Raw genomic sequence first — 20,670 nt, forward strand, 5'->3', positions numbered from 1 at the left:
ACAGGCAGACAAATGAACAAATGTAGATCGAGTCATCCCAGGAGCCTGAGTGGCGTTCGCCAAATATGAATACCAAATAGCTATATTAATTTAAAACAAAGACATATTTAATCAAAATGTCTTTTATAAAATAAATATTTATCAACGTAAAATAAATGGTTTTATTGTTGAAGTTCGCTTTCAATGCTTTGTGCGTTCAATTACGGGAATTTCCTGAACACTTCTTTCACGACGGGTTTTCCCTGAAAATGCAGCTTGCTTTGCTGTACATCAAAACTTTTATTAATACTGAAGTTTGAATTCAGCACTTAAAATAGTAAGTGTTACGTAGTCTTGGAAGCTCCGAGCATTAAGCTACTTAATTTTGACAATAATTTTTTACGCTATTGCTGGTGTTGATTCTACAGAATGCTTATTTGAAGAGTAGCAACAAATGACTGAACGAAACTGTGTTGCTGTTGGAAACCCAAATTTTACTGAATACTTTTGTTACGATCAAAGATAAGAAATAATACTAATAGTTTTACTAATGTATTTTTACTAATGTAATTTTACTAATATATTTACTGTTAGTACTGGCACCTATGACCTTAAACCCGTCAACGTATAAGGGATACACCAAGTCAGGAAGTACACCATTCACGGAAAGTATTTCCTAAAATATAAAATTGCTTATTTTTCTTCAAATAGGCTATAAGCATAATCCAAACATTAATTTGTTTTAAAATTATCTCAAGCTGAGTTTCTTTTTCATTTTTTTTAAATTCACTCATTCAATGCATTCAAAATTTTGTACAGGTCTTATGTTAAATGTTGTTGTCTACCTTAACGTGAAAGCATATAATTTGCCCAAAGAAAGTTTAAAATCTGATAAAAATAAAATGTAATCACCTTAGTTGTACCAATAATATACTAACAAAAAGGTCAAAAACCCAGGTGGGTTTTAAAGTGTTTTTTTTTTTCACTTGAGTTTTTTCGGGCTGGGCCCACTTGGGCAAACCCTGACCGTAAGTGGCTAATAATTAGGGGTGTAGAAGGTGCCCCATTTAAATAACATAGGAAGGTTTTTCAGTTCCCTATAGAACCTCACTAAAGTTAGACATTTTGAGCTTTATACAGAGTCGTTCTGACGCGTGATTAGTGCCATAGTAAAGAGTTCGATTAACATATGTTTCCTGCAGTAGTTAGGCCTTTAGTATGACACTAATCATACGTCGAAACGACTGTGCATAAGGTCCTTTATTTCTGGCAATTTACTAACATATCGATACGAAAAACCATAGCATACATAATTTCAAATTTTTATTGCAATTTCCTAAAGTATGACATTTTCTGTCTAAAGAAAAATGCACATTTAAATGACGATGAATTTTTCATTCCCCTATTTACTTACTGAAAATGTGAAAGATATACTTTTATCAATTTCCCCCTCTCTAAAGTTACAAGTATGCCGAATTTCAACTTTCAACGTCAACCGGATAATAGAAATTTTATGTCACAGAGTCACTTCGTTCTATAGGTTTATGTATCATAGAACAGACTGGTGGCGACATACAGAAAACTACTGAGGCTACGTCAGTAAATACAAGAACTGCTGTCTTTTCAATGCATAAATACAATGACAACTCTGAATTCTATTTATTGCAATAGACAGCTACAGCGATTATCTCGGCATAAATCTCAATAGAGTCAATCCGTTAACATAATGGATAAGGGTTACTTTAACGGTGGCCATCATAGCCCATATTAATACATGAAGGCCAATTTCTGAATTCTATTTATTGCACTACGCAGCTAGAGCAATTCTCTCGGCTGAGCTCTTAATAGATTCAATCCGTTAAAATGGATACTTTAACGGTAGCTATCTATAGCCCATATTTATACATGAAGGTCAATTTCCACCGTCAAAATTTCAACTTAAAAGACTGAAAATTGCGCTTCGTAGCGTGGATACTCGCTGGTTTGGAAAAATGGCCGCCATTTTGATATTTTACGTTGGTATGCCGCCAAAATCTATGCAGGAGATTTACAGTGTCTCGTGCTTGTACTCTGAAAATTTTGGACGAAAGAAGTACCATGTAGTGTGTGTGGTAGAGGGAGACAAATGAATTGAGCTGATTTTGTGTTTAACGTCCCTTTCAGTAGCGAGGCTATATGAGACGGGACCTGGAATCCGAACCACATGAGCTCCCTCCGAGAAGCAAACCCCGGTCCCACGCCGTAAACGCGTACACTAACCGCATAGCCATGAAGGAGCTCGGCAGACAAACGAACAAATGTAGATGAAGTCATCCAGAAGCCTGACTGACGTTTGCCAAATATGAATACCAAAAGGGGTCTATTAATTTAAAACAAAGATACAATTCATGTTGTATGAAATAAATAAATGTTTTAAAATGTCTTATATGAAATTAACATCTTCCAGCGTAAATAAACTTGCCATATTTTCTCCATGAGAATACGGGACACCTCAGATCACCCCCCCCCCTCAACTTTCCAACACAATGCAATGAACTGTAGTCTGGTTATGAACAATATGAACAAAAGTATAATAGGCCGCGGTGGCTCAGTGGTAGAGCGTTCACCTCTAGTGCATGGGGTTTCTAGTTCGATCCCAGCTCGCGCCAAGTGAGCTTTGTGGTTGACAAACATCTTGTGCGTGGGTTTTCTCGGGATTCTCACGTTTCCTCCCACTTTCTTCATTCCATCATTTCATTCATTTCTCATAATCACCGTCACCTTGAGCATAGCAGAGATAACCGTGAGATTAAAACTAAAAGATTTTTTTTTAAAGAATATAATAGGCGAAAGTTCACTAAGCAGCAGCTGCTTTTCTCTGTTCGTACCCTGCAATTAATTGTACAGACTGAAGATGCCTAAAAAACTTCAGATGTACTATAAAAATGCTTTACAGGAAAACAATATGCAAATTATTTAAATCAGTGGTATAATCTACCTTCAATATTCTTCGCGCCTTTAGCAATATTTATTTACATGGCTGTATTTGCCAAAATTACGTTCGTCAGTTTAATCTGATGAAAAGCTGATTTTTCTCCTTGTGTCGTGTGTAATTGTCAGGACCAGATTTACGCTTTTCTAAATCCTGGACCAAAGCACAATTCTGTGCCTCTAGCCTCTGTAAAAGATTATAATTCTTGTTAACTTATCTAATGTGTTGTTGGAGAAAAAGTCAGTCATCTTCCCTGTGTTTGTAAATGTAGAAACACTCAAAGCCATCCTTTTTTTAATGTTCCGGAGAGTATCTGAGTTTCCATCAAGTGCAATGGAAAAAGTAGCATTGCAAATTTCGCTCGCTATCAAGTCGAACAGGGTGGTGTAATAACATTCTCGAAACTGTTACATGCAACAGCGTTTTGTTCATTCACTAATTACAGGATTCCCAGCCAATGTCAGAATTTCTTGTTTTTCACTTTTCGAATAAGATGATATTGATAGCAGAAATGAAACGGAGTTAAAATACGGGACATTTCCCTGTCCCGACTAAATTTACGGGGACGCGGGACACTCGGGCCCAAAAACGGGACTGTCCCGCTTTTTACGGGACGTATGGCAGGCTCAAGCGTAAAATAAATGGTTTTATTGTTGAAGTATTCATTTCCGATCCTTCTGCGTTTAATTCGGGAATTCCCCGAGCATTTCTTTCAGGGTGTGTACGTCAAAACTTCCACTAGTACGGAAATTTGAACTCAGCACTTGAAATAGTAAGCGTTACATAGTCTTCGGAACCCCGAGCATTAAGCTTCTTAAATTTGACAAGAATTTTTACGCTACTGCTGGTGTTGATTCTACAGAATGCTTATTTGAAGAGTAGCAACAAACAACTGAACTAAACTGTTATTGTTGGAAAATCAAATTTTAGTTGAAGAAACTTGTGTTTTACATTAAAGGTAAGAAATAATACTAATAGTTTTACCAATGTATTTACATATGTACTATTAGTACCGGCACCTATGACCTTAAACCCGTCAAACGTATGAGTGATAATGTCCCTCGGTGTTGCCAAGTCGACGAGCACACTATTCACGGAAAATATTTTCTAAAGTACAAAATTGCTTATTTTACTTCAAATAGGCTATAAGCATAATCCATACATTAATTTGTTCTATAACTATCTCAAACTAAGGTTTTTTTTTTTAATTCATTTAGTGCATTCAGAATTTTATAAAGGTCTTATGTTGAATGTTGTTGTATACCTTAACGTGAAAGCCTCTAATTCGCCCAAGAAAAGTCTAAAATCTAATAAAAATCACTTTCAATGTGATCGCCTTAGTTGTACCAATAATATACTAACAAATAGCTCAAAAACCCAGGTGGGTTTTAAAGTGGGTTTTTTCAGGTGGGTCCAACCCGAAAAAACCCACCGGGTTTTTTCGGGCTGGGCCCACTTGGGCAATCCCTGCCTACCTCCAACCTCAACGACGCAACTAGGATAGTTGTCACCCGGGGCAAGACAGGGTTTTTGCCCTATGGGTTTTTTCGGGTTGGACCCACCTGAAAAGACCCACTTTAAAACCCACCTGGGTTTCTAAGCTTTTTGTTAGTACAACTAAGGTGATCACATTGAAAGTCATTTTTATCAGATTTTGGCCTTTCCTTGGGCGAATTAGATGCTTTTGCGTTGAAGTATACAACACCTTTCAACATAAGATCTTTATAAAGTTCTGAATGAACAAGAAACCTTACCTTAGCTTGAGATAATTATAGAACAAATTAATGTATGGACTACGCTTATAGGCTGTTTGAAATAAAATATGTGATTTTATGTTTTACAAAATACTTTGCATGAATAATATGCTCGGCGACGCCGAGGGACGTTATCCCTCATATGTTTGACGGGTTTAAGACCATAGATACCGATACTACCAATAAATATGCAGTGCATTAGTAAAACTACTAGTATTATTTTTTAATACCTTCGATGGTAACACAAGTATTCTTCGGTAAAATTTGGTTTTCCAACAACAAAAGTTTAGTTCAGTTATTTGTTGCTACTCTTCAAATAAGCATTCGGTAGAATCAACACCAGCAATAGCGTAAAAATTCTTGTCAAATTTAAAAGCTTAATGTTCGGAGTTCCGAAGACTACGTAACGCTTACTATTTCAAGTGCTTAATTCAAAATTCCGTACTATATAATTGATGTTTCGATATACAGTAAAGAAAGCAAGCTGCACTTTCGAAGGGGAAAACCCCCGTCGTGAAAGAAGTACTCGGGAAACTCCGCAATTAAACGCACAAAGCATTGGAAGTGAATACTTTAACATTAAAACCATTTATTTTACGCTAGAAAATATTTAATTTCATTTAAGACTATTTGAAACATTTACTTTATAAAATATGAATTATATATTTAATTGTTTTAAATTAATTTTCTGGAAAGAACAGTCTTGCAACAAGTGCTCGGGAAATTCCCGTAATTCAATGCACAAAGTATCGGAAGTGAACTTCAACAAAACATTTGGTGAATGTCACTGAGGCTCCTGGGATGATTTGATCTACATTTGTTCATTCGTCCTTTAGATCATTAGACGAATATTTCACCTCCATCAGCTCTCCCCCCCCCCTTGGAGGCTATCCGCCCCTGGTGTACCACACATACTACAGGGTATCACTTTCGGTCTTTTAAGTTTAAATTTTCAGGTTACAAGCACGAGTTACTCTAAATTTTCTGTATAGATCTTAACGACATCCCAACGTAAAATTTCAAAATGGCGGCCATTTTTTTTCAAAATAGCTGTTATCCACGCTACAAAACGCAATTTTCGGTCTTACAAGTTGAAATTTTCAGAGCAGAAGCACAAGATACTCTAAATTTGCTGTATAGATTTTCTTGGCGATCCAATGTAACATTTCAAAATGGCGGCCATTTTTCAAAACTGCACTGAATTGAAAGTTGTTGCACGTTGTGACAATGATGATCTCGAAATATAAATTACATTTTAACACTTTTACCCCAAAGACACTGAAATATTTCGAAATAAAAAACAATTATACCCGAAAAACCCATATGTGCCCAGGCGGGTTGGGCTTTTTCAAACCCTGGAGCAAGAACTCGCATACCCCCCCCCCCGACCAACCAAATCAAAACGCTCCCCAAAAAATACCTGATATTGGCATCACACAGTAATCCTCCCATTCCATTTTTTCTTCAAGTGGTAAAGCTTGATTTCAAAATTGCAGTACATAATTTGATTTTTTGTACAAGATAAAGCACCAAACTAATTAGCATTTGATTGGCAAATAATCTGAAAAAAGCATGTTTGACATATTCTTATAGTCTTATCGTAATAACTGCAGCTCACGATTTTTTTGGAATTATATCGGGATGCCCATATGTGTAGAATGAATCAAGAATAGAATAGAATATGTTGCTTTAGAATAGAATATTTAATTATGACAGTCAAGCTGCTGTCTCGAGTATTATACTCAGAAATTTTGCAAATCTTTTAAAAACGATGTTTTGCAAATCTTTTAAAAACGATCTAAGTTAAATGAAAAAAAAAAAAAAAAGCTCGAACTAAAATTTAACTTTGCGGGCTCTTTTGACTGCCAAGTTTTATTTTACGATATCCTCTAAAGATAGCATTGAAGCTAACTTATGCTCTATGGATATGATACTAAGGTTGGTGAGTCGTTGTTGTCCTGTTAAGTTTCTGAAATATCTTTGTTATGATCTTTAGTTTGCTAAAACTCCTTTCCTTGCCTTATAATGAAAATAAAGATTTGCGCAGTTTTGCGCCCCCGCAATCCAGCGCCCGAGGCACAAGCCCCGTTTGCCCTTCCCCTTTGTTATGTCACTGTCCAACCTCTACACTTCCCGAACAGTTATTTATAGCCATGTTTACTTTGTCTCTCCTCAGCTTAACCTACGTAGTAACATAGTACAAATGGAAAGAAATTAAGAGGATACGTTGTTTGTAAGACGTTAGCTGATAATTCTTACAATAAAAAAAATATTAAATGTAAAATAATGCTTCTGGTAGTCCCCTTCAAAACGATCTGTACCAATTACGAATAATGAATTTTGCTTGGTAGAAACTTTTGCGAAGAGATGAAGAGCTAATTAGTGAAAAATTTTTAAATAACATATATCTAGTAGTTTAATCATACGTGTTAAATTCATTAGATTGTCTGTCTAGAACTTTATGTAAACTGAACTGAGGTTACCGTACATAAAGAAAAGAAATCAGCGATTATTTGAGAAGCTACTTCCCCAGGAAGTCTTAAAATACACGAAGGTGGAAAGTAGTACTGCAAAAATACCGCTAATCCACGTTGAACACAACCGGAGATATTGCCCCGGGAGAAACTTCCCCTGCCTTGCATGGCCAAACCTTACATTATTACTAGAAGAAATATAAGTTTCCAGATAATAATAATAATAATAATAATAAAGTATTTAACCCAACAATTTCCGATTTCTTGACTCACTTACAATCACCTTCATCACACATGTTTGATTACAAAAAAAAAAAAAAAAAAAAAAGACCCGGTTTCGTCTACCCACTACAAGAAAAGATAAAGTTGATGGGACAATGATAGACGCAGGTGTACGGGATACAAAGTCAGGAATTTACTTAAACATTACACAATGATTCCGAGAGATGCAATTATTTCAATAGATCTTTGCACCGATACATAATGCAACATAATTCACGACTGAATAGTGCTTATTCAGAATTCTACGTACCGAGCAGTAAGACGTGGAAGCTCATGCATATTCTATCCACAACATAACACCGACAACATAATTTTCTCGTGGAAGTTTATAAATAATAAAACTTACCTTCATAACAATCGAGTTTACCACAATATAGGCCTTCAATCATTGCACTTACATCGTATTGTTGCAACAAAATAAAAAAAATTACCAAAAATAACTTCATTTTTATTGATATTTACTTCCTACCACCGTACACAAACAACGCAACTACGCCATGTTGATCTTCTTTTGAAAGATGTGTGGTGTGACAGCGTGTGCCTTACCATTGTAAATAATATTCCATTTTGTATCTGTATGTTGGGAAGCAACATTGGTCTGAAACAGATCTTCAGAAAATACAAAAATAATAATAGGAGAAGGTTTTGAATGAATTCGCGAATTGAAAAATGTAATTATATTATTTCACGCGTGATATTTACACAAAAAAATGAGTGATGTCCAAGGTGACCAGACGTCCCGTTTTAGCCGGGACAGTCCCTTATTTTCAACCGTTGTCCCGTTTTTTCTGATTCTGAAACGGGACACATAAATGTCCCGTTTTTAAGCAAAAATGACTCAGGTGTCCGGTAATTATTAGTCAAAATATAAATGATCAATGCAAATTCTATACTCTTCCGTATCAACACTCATTAAGAAGGTTCAGCCGTGTCTGGAGCTTCTGAATGTTCAAATGGGAATTGAGTGTTCTGTAGTTCAAGTAGAAATTGAGTGGGAATTCTGAGTGTTCAAGTAGTTAAAAGTATTGTTGGATTGTACTTAAGTTAGAAACGCTGTGTTATCATTCTTACTTGTGTATTTTGTAAATTGAAAACATTGCTAAGTCCCAAAATGCAATGTGGAATCCCGTTCCTTCCCCCCCGTCGCCGATTCGAATGCGTCCCGTTTTTAAAATAAAAGTTCTGGTCACCTTGGTGATGTCTAGGAAACTCAGTGGGACATCGGGGCTTAAGCAGGGGGAAAAAGCGCAGCGGAACGCGAGGTACGTCATCCCCCCACCTCCTTAAAATATGTGCGGCGTCCTCCCAGTTCCTAAAAAAATACAATAAGCAAAGATGGGCAGGGGGACGGCGTGACGTCATGCCGCTACCTACCGTCCCCTTCCTCTCAAGATCCACTTTTATCCCTGGGCTTATAGTCCAGTCAATATAGGCCTACATTAACCCGGAAAAAAATCATAACAAGCTGAAATTTTGTACATACATTTGGAAAGTGTATATAACAACATACTAAAAGTCTGGAAATATCCGGTGAAGGGTTTGGCCGCCATATTGGAAAATGTCCGACAAACCGTTTTTTTAAAGTAATAACTGGTTTTCACTTTAATAGCTATAACTCACGTTGTATTTCTACTATTGATGTTATTCTTACTTCTTTCGAATAACAAGGGACTACGCTTACAGATCATGCATCACACTTACCAGTTTACTCCACATGTGGGAAGTGACGGAGGGATTTCTTTTTTAAAAACGCAAAATTTCCCTTCTTTCGATAAGTTTTCTTATACATTGACTTAGAAAAAAATCACAAGAAGCTAAAACTTTGTACATATCTTTGAGAAGGTGTATATATCAACATACTAAATGTCCGGGAAAATCCGGTGAAGGCAAGGATGCTATAAATAGAGGATCTGCTCCTTTGTATCTTCATCCTATTACATCGGTGAAGCCAAAAAGCAACCGAGCATCGGCACGTCTGATTGGCTACTCTCGTTTCTGCCATCGTCTGATTGGTTACTTTCGTTTGCGCCATAGGGGCCGCGGTGGCTCAGTGGTAGAGCGTTCACCTCTGGTGCTTGGGGTCCCGGGTTCGATCCCAGCCCCCGCCAAGTGAACCTTGAGGTGGACAAACACCGTGTGCGTGGGTTTTCTCGGGGTTCTCCCGTTTCCTCCCACTTTCTTCATTCCAGAATTTCATTCATTACTCATCATCACCGTCTCCTTTAGCCTAACCGGCATAACCGTGAGACGTAAAACTCAAATATTTCATTTCATTTTTGTTTCCGCCATGATTGTTGGCTCAAAACATTGCGATCCTATTGGGCGGAGTGGGCAGAGTAGGAGTGGCGAAACTGTGACGTATGGCTTCAAGATTTTGTTGTAAGGGCAGATCCTCTATTTTATAAGATCCTTGGGTGAAGGGTTTGGCCGCCATATTGGAAAATGGCCGTCAAAGTTTGTTTTTTTAACGTAATGACTGATTCTCACTTTAATAGTAGATTCACGTTGTATTTGCACTATTGATGTTCATTTTACTTTATTCGAAAAACAAAGGACTATTCTTACAGATCACGTATTTCACTTACCAGTTTATTTCATATGCGAGAAGTAACGGAGAGATTTCCTTTTTAAAATTCCCAAAATGTCCTTTCTTCCAAATAGTTTTCTTATATATTAGCCCAGAAAAAATCATAACAAACTGAAATTTTGCACATACCTTAGAGGACGTGTATATAACCACATATTTCATTTCATTTCATTTCATTTATTTGCCTGCTTCATTAGCTTACAAAGCATGAGAAATTCTCATGTAAGCATTAGAGTTGTCAGAAAGAAAGAAAGAAAAAACATACAATATTGTCAAGTACCAGAGGTATACATCATGCAATCTTTCTAAAATACAAAACCACATAATAGGATATATTAAGTATAAAAACATGACAATTTACATCTAATTAGGTAACTGTTTGTACCACACCAGGCATGTACTCACGGGTAAGTATATGTTACCAACTCTTCAGTTAATGAGTCATTTAAATCATACTAAAACTCCTGAAGTATCTGATGACGGATTTGGACGGCATATTGGAAAATGGCCGCCGAATAGTGGTCTTTCAACGTAATAACTGTTTCTGACTTTGATAGGTATAACTCACGTAGTATTTGCAATATTGATGTTATTTTCACTTCATTCGAATAACAAAGGGCTACGCTTACATACCACGTATTAAATTTAACAGTTTACTTTACACTCGGGAAGTAACGGAGGGGTTTCTTTTAAAAATCACAAAAAAAAATCCTTCTGGACATGAGTTTTCTTATACATTACCCCAGAAAAAAAAATCATAACAAGGTGAAATTTTTGCACAATACCTTTGGGAAAGTGTGTATAACAACATACTCAAAGTCCTGAAATATCTGGTAAAGGGTTTGGCCGCCATCAGGGCCGTGCCGTCAGGGGGACGAGTGGGGCGATAGCCTCGAGCGCCGAAGTAAGGAGGGCGAAAAATCGGGAGAAAAAGGGGCAAAAGAAAGGAAAAATTACTTGGAATATATGTATGGGGGCGCCGTCGTATACTATCGCCCCGGGCGCTGATTTTCCACGGCACGGCACTGGCCGCCATATCGGAAAATGGCCGTCAAATATTGTTTTTTAAGGTAATAATAGGTTCTCACTTTAATAGCTATAACTCACATTGTATTTGCAATATTTATGTTACTTTTAGTTCATTCGAATAACAAAGTACAACGGCTACAGACCCTTACCAGTCTACTACACACATGAAGGAAGTTGCGGAGGATTTTTTTTTTAATCCATAAACTTTACTTCGTCAGATTCCTTTTCCTTAATCAGTTAAGAATCTCGTCCTCTGAGAGTAGCAATTAATCTTACATTAAATACACCATAATACACACAATATAACATCCAAGTTTCATTCAAATCATAGTGATAGAATCGGAAAAACAAATAAAACTTCGTTCATACTACTCCTTGACTGCACATAGAGCGAATAAAGCATTCTGTCAAGCTCCATTCCCCAACTGTTATGTTTACTTCTTCAACGTTAGTTGTCACATCTCCAGAGAAGTTCTTTGTGAATCTGAAAAGCAAGTCTAGTTTTATTGGAATACTTTCTAATCATCTCACGGCTGCGCCCACCAGTGTTCTTCAAGCCTCTGGAGATGCACATACCCAGATTTGCGTATAACAATAGAACTCTTTCTCAAACAGCCACATCCAGTATCAAGATATAGATTTGCTTGTACTTTTGGCCTCATTAGCAAGTGTGGAAATATAAAAGGAATCAAGAAAGTTCTGTCGCATTTTGTGGAAGTCTGTATTCAATTGACCCTCACACCGTGAGTTGAATGCGAATGGAGATAAGGCGAAGGTCAGTTGTTGGCGTTGGTATATCTAACATACTACCTGGTTGTAGAAGTTCAGTTATACCTTGAAGTTACTTAAGGACAGAGTGAATATGAGACCTCCACAGAGCGTCATAAGGGCGTGTATGCTGTTCGAGTTGAAACTGGGGTCAAATGTCGCTGCAGCAGGGAGAAAGATATGCTGGGTCTTAGGTGAGTGTGTCGTGACTATGCGAAGAGTGCAGCGGTGGTTTAACAAGTTTAAGGATGTTGACGATACACTCGAAGACGCACCATGTGCCAGAATACCAACACATGTACAAAATGATCTTCAGGCAGTAATTGAGGCGAACAGTGGCCAGACATGTGAGGGACAAGGACTACAATTCAGTGTGAGTGGAGAAACCATTCGGCACAATCGCCATCAACTGGGGATGCACTACAAGTTGAATCATATATGGATCCCACATGATTTGACTCCTGGCCAGAAGGCAACGCAAGCTGACACATTTTTGTTTCTTTGCTGTTTCGTCTGAGCAAGGAGCCATTTCTGGACAGGTGTTGACATGTGATGAGAAATGGGTTCTATACGAAGCTCCGCAACGCCGTCATCATTAATTAGCATCCCATAAACCGGTTCCAAAACAGCCGAAGTCAACACTGCACCAAAAGAAGGTCCTACACTGCTCACGGCATCATGAATCAGGAACCACTACCAGCTGGTCAGAGCATCAATACAACTGTGTACTGTCAGCAGTTGAGCCGTGTTCAAGAAAAACTCAAAACTCTGGTGCCAGCTCTTTTCAATCGCAAAGGGGTCCTCCTTCAACAGGACAACGATAAGTCCCACTCGGCTAAGATGACCCGGGACACCATTCTACGCCCTAGATGGGAAATACTGTTGCATCTGCCATACTCCCTGGACAATCACCTTGGAGGACGCCAGTTCAAATCCCAAGTAGAGGTGCAAAATGCACTTGGTATACCTTCTTCGCTTCACGATCCACCAAGTTCTATCCAAGTGATGGAATCCATGGCCTTTCATAACATTGGCAGAAGGTCGTCAATGCTGATGGGGACTATTTTTGATCTTCCAGGTACGTCTTAGGTGACATATCGTTGTTCGAAGGTGGTGGGTGAGAAAGCGACAGAACTTTCTTGATTACTTGTATATTTCCTCGCTTGCTAATGATTCCAAAAGTACAAGCAGATCTATATCTTACCCAATAGTTGACACTGGATGTGACTGATTGGGAGAGAGTTGTATTGCTGTACGCAAATCTGGGTATGTGCATCTCCAGAGGCTTGAACACTGGTACCAGCAGCCGTGAGATAATTAGAAAGTATTCCAAAATAATCTAGATTTGCTCTTCAGATCCACAAGAAACATCTCTGGAAATGTGAAACTAGCGTTGAAGAAGTAAACATAACAGTTGGGGAATGTAGCTTAACAGAATGCCTTATTCGTTCTATGTGTAGTCAAGGAGTAGTACTTAACGAAGTTGATGTCGTCATTTCCTCTTCGTTACCATGGTGATCGCCATGTTGTTTTCTAAACAAATGCATGAAGTGATAGAAATACTATGAAATATACTGTTAATAAGAACACATTTAATAATAATTTTAGAATATTTTGAGGACAAAGTAAAGTTGACAGGAAAACATACAGATTAAGAATATGGGTCCACTATTTAGAAAATTTATGAGTAAAATCTAGTAATTAACGAAGTAACATATAAGGAACCTTTTTCTATAGGGGGCACATCTCTAGGTAATCTGATTAAAATAGAAATTGCATAAGTGATGCCAACGCCATTACCAGGTAATGCACAATGAACAAAAGCAACTACACGCAATGCAAATACTCGTAAGGTACAGACTGATGAGCTGTCGGCACAATGAAAATAGAACAAATACTTTATTTGTTTGCAAGGGAAAATATAGTCTACTTTGAAATCTTTGATGTTAATTATACTGGCATATTCAGATATTTTACGCCCACCCTTTAAAATATGAGTACATAGTTACAGTGGCTACAAAATAAAGAAACAATCAATCAAAAAAAAAAAAAAAAAAGACACGAAGCTTGTAACCATATGCGTTCTGAGAATTTTTAATCTGGACCAATTTCTGGTCGGTTAGCATGCATCGGATCTTTCCTTATATTTCGTTCTTACGTTAAAAATATAACAACAAGGAAACATCCAATTATGAGTGGTTCAGCACAGGGCCGTGTCCGGGGGCGACGGCCCCGGGCGCCGAAGTAAGTTGGGCGAAAAATTCGGGAGAAAAAAGGAAAAAGGATAGGAAAAATTGGTTGGAATATATTCTTGCTGTACTGCACTGTGGGGTTACAACCACAGTTATTTGTCTCAATTATCAGTTCTTTACTAAAAGAATGTGGGGATAGCACTTCGCATGGCAAGAGAGAAAGTACGTGAGTGATTCCATTTCAAATCGTCCAGGGTGGTCCACACGACCGTCTCAGATTTAGTTCATTTTTTAAAATAAGAAACTACATACAAAATTATTAGACCCATATTTTTTTCTTTTTGCTGAAAAAAATTTTTTCTTCGATATACAGCCTTCCTAAATGGCCGCCCTCCTCTCGGATTGCTCGGAAAACTGAAAAACATGTCAAATTAAAACTTTCATTGTAGAGAAACGAGTGTACTTAGTAACGTAATCGCAATAGCAGGAAAAGTATAAAGTTGTATGTTTCGTTGGAGGGCCAAAATTTGTCTACTGGTCCAATAGGAATCGCGCAATTCACTCGCAATGTTGCCAACTTTGATGAAATTTTTGCTAACTTCAAACATTTTTTTTCTGTCCTCACGAGCAATATCAACCATCTGCTTCTAGCATCGAAATCTACTCCATAAGGTCTCTTGAAAATGTAAAGGACTTACGTTTCTGATTATTACATCCCACGTTATAGCATGATGAAAAGCTGACAATTTCATTAAGACGCCATGTTTGGACGCCATTTTCTCAAAAACCCCACCTTTTAAAAATCTGAATTTTTTACATGTATTGGAGAAGTACCTAAGAATTTAATATCCGTTAACCGTTTATGCGGCTGCAGCCCCTAACATTCGCAATTAATTATTGAAATTTCGATTTTTGTATTTGCAATGTAAATATTTCCAATGGGCATTTAGGTCCTATACACAAGGCGATTTGAAAGGGAGTATGAAAATTTTGAGAGATGAATCCTGGCATCAAATCCAGTAGAAAAGTTCCTATAAACATGAGTCGAATTCCGCTTCGTTTTCGAGTTACAGGGTTTCCAACTCGGGACCCAAAATCGGTTCGGGACAATACAAAATGAATATATATATTTCGCGTTAAATCAGAAACTATGTGATAAAGCTTTGGTAAAGTTCAGAAAGTTGATTTGTATCAATATTATGATTTTTACGTGCGTTGCAATTCAGTTGGCAGTGTTGCCAACTTGCTAGAATTTTTATTTTTTTTTCTTTTCAAATGACACTACGTGGATTTTATTTGATATTTGGTATTCATTAATAATTGCAAACATCACACGAAGCACAATTTTCCCTTACATCACCACAGTTTTCGAAAACTTACATGTATTTCATTAAAAGGTTTTATCTTGTGCGTTATTGATAGTTTGTGTGATTCGGTGTCGTGAACCGGTTAGCGTACGCGCCTTTGGCGCGGGAGACCCGGGTTCGATTCCCGGCGGGAGCTCATGTGGTTCGGATTCCACGTTAATCAGTAGGTCCACGTCTCATATAGCCTCGCTGCTGAACGGGACGTAAAACTCAAAATCAATCAATCAATCAATCGGTGTCGTGAACATCGTCCTAGTGTTCTCTGGAACCATGAAAATTGTTTTCACTGGTAACATGACATTGTAGTGCACTAGTTACAGTGTTTGTGTGAATAACAATGGGGAAGTCCTATTACAGTAAGGACCGTATTAAATGTGTTGATTATGCTTAAAGCCGTAAGATGATTGTGCGCAGAAAGAATTCTAAACAAAAAATTTATCTTGCGGTAAAATATATGGATTGCGTACTGCGTGTCAGCCCAAACGTACTATTAGGGGAGGATGATTATTTGTGTCTTGTACACAAGGCGATTTGAAAGGCAGTATGAACAATTTTGAGATATGAATCCTTCACCGTAGTCTAGATGTCACCGATAACGGCCGTTTTAATGGGGGCACATTCATGGTTAATGGTTTCCAAATCTACATTCAGAGGAACAAATTCTTTATCTTGCTGGTGCATAATTTCATATTTAAATCTTCTTTCGTGATCAGCAATATATCACACACATTCACGCTGTTCACGGTAAATATTCAAAGCACCCTTTACACGAATAATCATCCTCCCCTAATACTACGTTTTGGCAGACGCGCTGCACGAAATACATATATTTTATCGCAAGACAAAATGTTTGTCAAGAATTCTTTCTGTACACAATTATCTTATGCCTTTTAGAATTATCAACACATTTAATACGGTCCTTACTGTAATACAATGAGAAAAAATGATTTCTATAGTAAGCAAGAGGATACCGTATATTTGTACAATATACCGCTGTACGGAGATCGGATTTTTCTCTGTGTAGGACTTCCCCATTGTTATTCACACAAACACTGTAACTAGTGCACTACAATGTCATGTTACCAGTGAAAACAATTTTCATGGTTGCAGAGAACACTAGGACGATGTTCACGACACCGAATCACACAAACTATCAATAACGCACAAGATAAAACCTTTTAATGAAATACATGTAAGTTTTCGAAAACTGTGGTGATGTGAGGGAAAATTGTGTTTCGTGTGATGTTTGCAATTATTAATGAATACCAAATATCAAATAAAATCCACGTAGTGTCATTTGAAAAGAAAAAAAAAATAAAAATTCTAGCAAGTTGGCAACACTGCCAACTGAATTGCAACGCACGTAAAAATCATAATATTGATACAAATCAACTTTCTGAACTTTACAAAGCTTTAACACATAGTTTCTGATTTAACGCGAAATATATATATTATTTTGTATTGTCCCGAACCGATTTTGGGTCCCGAGTTGGAAACCCTGTAACTCGAAAACGAAGCGGAATTCGACTCATGTTTATAGGAACTTTTCTACTGGATTTGATGTCAGGATTCATCTCTCAAAATTTTCATACTCCCTTTCAAATCGCCTTGTGTATAGGACCTAAATGCCCATTGGAAATATTTACATTGCAAGTACAAAAATCGAAATTTCAATAATTAATTGCGAATGTTAGGGGCTGCAGCCGTATGAACGGTTAACGGATATTAAATACCTTGGTACTTCTCCAATACATGTAAAAAATTCAGATTTTTAAAAGGTGGGGTTTTTGAGAAAATGGCGTCCAAACATGGCGTCTTAATGAAATTTTCAGCTTTTCATCATGCTATAACGTGGGATGTAATAATCAGAAACGTAAGTCCTTTACATTTTCAAGAGACCTTATGGAGTAGATTTCGATGCTAGAAGCAGATGGTTGATATTGCTCGTGAGGACAGAAAAAAAATGTTTGAAGTTAGCAAAAATTTCATCAAAGTTGGCAACATTGCGAGTGAATTGCGCGATTCCTATTGGACCAGTAGACAAATTTTGGCCCTCCAACGAAACATACAACTTTATACTTTTCCTGCTATTGCGATTACGTTACTAAGTACACTCGTTTCTCTACAATGAAAGTTTTAATTTGACATGTTTTTCAGTTTTTCGAGCAATCCGAGAGGAGGGCGGCCATTTTGGAAGGCTGTATATCGAAGAAAAAATTTTTTTCAGCAGAAAGAAAAAATATGGGTCTAATAATTTTGTATGTAGTTTCTTATTTTAAAAAAATGAACTAAATCTGAGACTATGATGGGGACCAATCGTGGTTTGCCTGGACGATTTGAAATGGAATTGGTCACGTGGGGATCTGAGCAGTACAGCGCTGAAGTAATTAATTGGGGATGAATGAAATGAAATGCATGTTTTCTAATAGAAGAGATCACAGAGACGCAAAGGTTAGGAAAGGAAAGGGTTTTACTGTACCTCAGCCATTTCGATGTGATGAGCCTCTTCAAATATCGGGTGAAGCCTTATCCTCCAATCCGTTGAGTGTTTCCGTCTGGTATCGATCCCGGACCTCACGTTCGAGAGTGAAGAACCTCTCGACCTCAGGGCAACAACTTCCAGATGTCCTGGCCTCCTCGGAATGACACCTCTGTCATGCAGTGGATGGTGAGGGCCCAGGCGTGCCGACCGTCTCTCAATTGCTTCTACGACGACTCTTCTGAATAGGGGTCCAAAGTGTGTTTCTGGCGGTTTCTGTCACACTTCTCACCGCGAGGGTCCCGTGTTTCCTGGTTTTGTTCTACTTCCTTGCTTTCGATTCTTCCTGCTGCTCCGCACGTGGATGACTAGCTCATCACAATTAACTTGGTCAATAGGGAAGTTTGTTAATTACTGAAACGGCGTGGCTGAGTTTGTTTTGATGAAGTTACGGGAACTAGGAAAAGAATGGTAAGCATAAATTTGTATTGGGATGAGGTGACAACATAGGAAAGTCTCTTCTTTATTATTTAATAATTACAATTTCTTGTTTGAAGAACAATAACAACATACAGGGAGAATTCAAAATAGGCGCTAAGCCTGATATCCTCTACACTTCCTGCTCTATTTCTCCACGACGATTTTGAAAAAAATTCGGAGTGTCCTCCTGGAGACGAGTGTTGTTGACCAAAGGATGCTGTAGTAATTCTCCAATGTCCTTAAGATGGCGGTCAGGTATGAATTAATTATAATATGTTGCCGAAGGTTGCCCTCTGGTGGACGCTCTCATTACTACGTAGAAACTGAAGATGTAGAAGGATAGAATTCAAGGTTGCGCTGATTCAGATTTTTTTTACATGAAAGAAAAATAAAACGAATTAGTTCATAGTACATCAGGAAGTGTGGTGTTATGCAATCTTGATGGGAGGTAAGTGTAATAATTTTAATATGGGATTATTAATATAGATTATGGCTGATACAAGTGAGGGGTTAAGTGGGAAGGAAAAAATGACATTTGAAAGAAAAAATTAATTGTAACTTGTTTATATACAATAATTATATGATTCCTTAACCTAATTGTGATATGAAAAATAAATATATGAATATATGTAATATAATAAGATAAATTATAAATAATGAATAACAAATAAGATAAATAATATATGTTTTATACATATGCAAAGTAAAATCTCTCTAAGTTTAGGTAGTCGTAAAAGTTTGTGTTAGTTAAAATTGATATTCGTGGGAGTGTTAGAATATGGGAGGATACAATTAGATTAACTAATTTGGTTAGTAGCATTTCCTCTACTAAGTGCCTGAAAAGTCCGATATACCGCGGACTACTCGGTAACGGTATATGAAGAGTAGCACTATTCCAGATTAGTTAAATGACTGGGATACCACGAGATAAAATACGTTACACATAAGGGATATAATTTATTTATTTATTTATTTCATTTTCCGCCGTAAGAACTTAGCGTTCATGGCTTCGTCAAGAGATACAGTTACTATTACAAATAATAATAATAATAATTACAAGAGAAACGCTACAATTAATAATACAATTATTTAAATATATATATATATATATATATATATATATATATATATATATATATATACAGGGTGACCGCGTGACTATGTTACAAAATTTAAGGTATGATTCCTGACACGGAAACAAGAAAAAAAGTTCAAATAAACTTTTGTCCAGCGTACATAATTTCGGAGCTACAAGGTGCCGAAAGCGTGGGAAAATGACATTCAAAGCTCTATAGCTCGACTATGGTGAATGATAGAGCTAATGCGGCATGGTCACGTCAAAGACACCGAAGCTGCTGTATTCAAAAATGCTTAGGTCGAGATCGTGCAATTCGTGCACAAGGGATTCCCCAAAGGAGCGTAGGAATTCCCGGATAATCTGTCAAGAAAGATGGGTCGAAAAGGATACGGATGAATAGCTGTCCCAACTGCTAGCAATAATGCGTCTGTACTAAGTCGATATCTCGCACAAAAACACAATGGCGAACAGTTTTATACGTGCCATGTGTGGTTGCATAACGCGCACTAAATAATAGTGGGAAAATAAAAAGGAAAATGTGAATAAATTGGTACAAATGGTAAATACATGATAGTACACTGTCCTGTTCATTGTACGTATAGACGCGTTTAATAAAGGGAATAATCATGAAAAGTACTAAAATGTTATACAAACATCACACTAACATTGTTTTCTTCCATGTAGTTTTGTCATTGAAAGCAAGTAAAACTAAGGGGAAAAACCGGGGGATATGGGTGCTTTCTTCCAGGCAGAAATCTTATTTTATTTGATGATACGAGCCGAGGATACTTTTTACGAGAGGGGGATTGTTCCGCCATCCCATGTTAATGTGACCACTGCCAGAGAACAACAGTAAAATATCCGTTTCTTATCATTAGCCATAATGTGCGTTACCCGAACATTGAAAAAGAACAAGGAAAAACAATTTATCAGGACGTTTGTTTTAGTCGCTGCTTCCGATGTTTTGCAGGACTGATTCCGAGATTTTGTCTAGAATGCTTAACATGTCGTCATATTGTTATCGTTTAGAAGATATTTTGTTTTCACAGACGGTGTTATCACCTGAAGTACGCCACAGTTTTCAGGTTCGATCACAAGCATTTGTTCTTCCTTCTGTCGTAGAAAACAATCGAAGGTAAGGAAAGTATAAGACAACCCTACTAGAAGGCATTGTGGAAGGTGGAAGGTCATTCTTCATGTGGTTTGTTCGTAGCGTACGAGTTCCTTAGT

General features: G+C 37.4%; 2 protein-coding genes across 9 annotated transcripts in view; one reads left to right on the forward strand and one right to left on the reverse strand.

The window, feature by feature from the left end:
• The window catches only part of LOC145687854 (dnaJ homolog subfamily C member 25 homolog), a 315,599-nt gene extending 307,605 nt beyond the window's left edge, over positions 1-7,994 (reverse strand). For 5 of the 7 annotated variants that reach the window (XR_014131802.1, XR_014131799.1, XR_014131801.1 and 2 more), the window contains exon 1: positions 7,807-7,994. Coding sequence is in view for 2 of the 7 variants with exons in the window: in XM_081761343.1 (XP_081617469.1) it covers positions 7,807-7,906 (100 nt within the window). In the remaining 5 variants the exon portion in view is untranslated. Of the gene's footprint in view, positions 1-7,710; positions 7,771-7,806 lie in introns of those variants that run through there. The other 2 variants (XM_081761343.1, XM_081761344.1) reach the window with 2 other exon arrangements.
• LOC145687853 (dynein axonemal intermediate chain 4-like) overlaps positions 1-20,670 on the forward strand; it is a 261,885-nt gene that overhangs the window by 103,114 nt on the left and 138,101 nt on the right. The gene's annotated exons all lie outside the window — the stretch shown is intronic.

Source organism: Thermobia domestica, chromosome 6 (assembly GCF_964235325.1).
Source record: "Thermobia domestica chromosome 6, izTheDome1.hap1.1, whole genome shotgun sequence".
Taxonomy (NCBI): Eukaryota; Metazoa; Arthropoda; class Insecta; order Zygentoma; family Lepismatidae; genus Thermobia; species Thermobia domestica.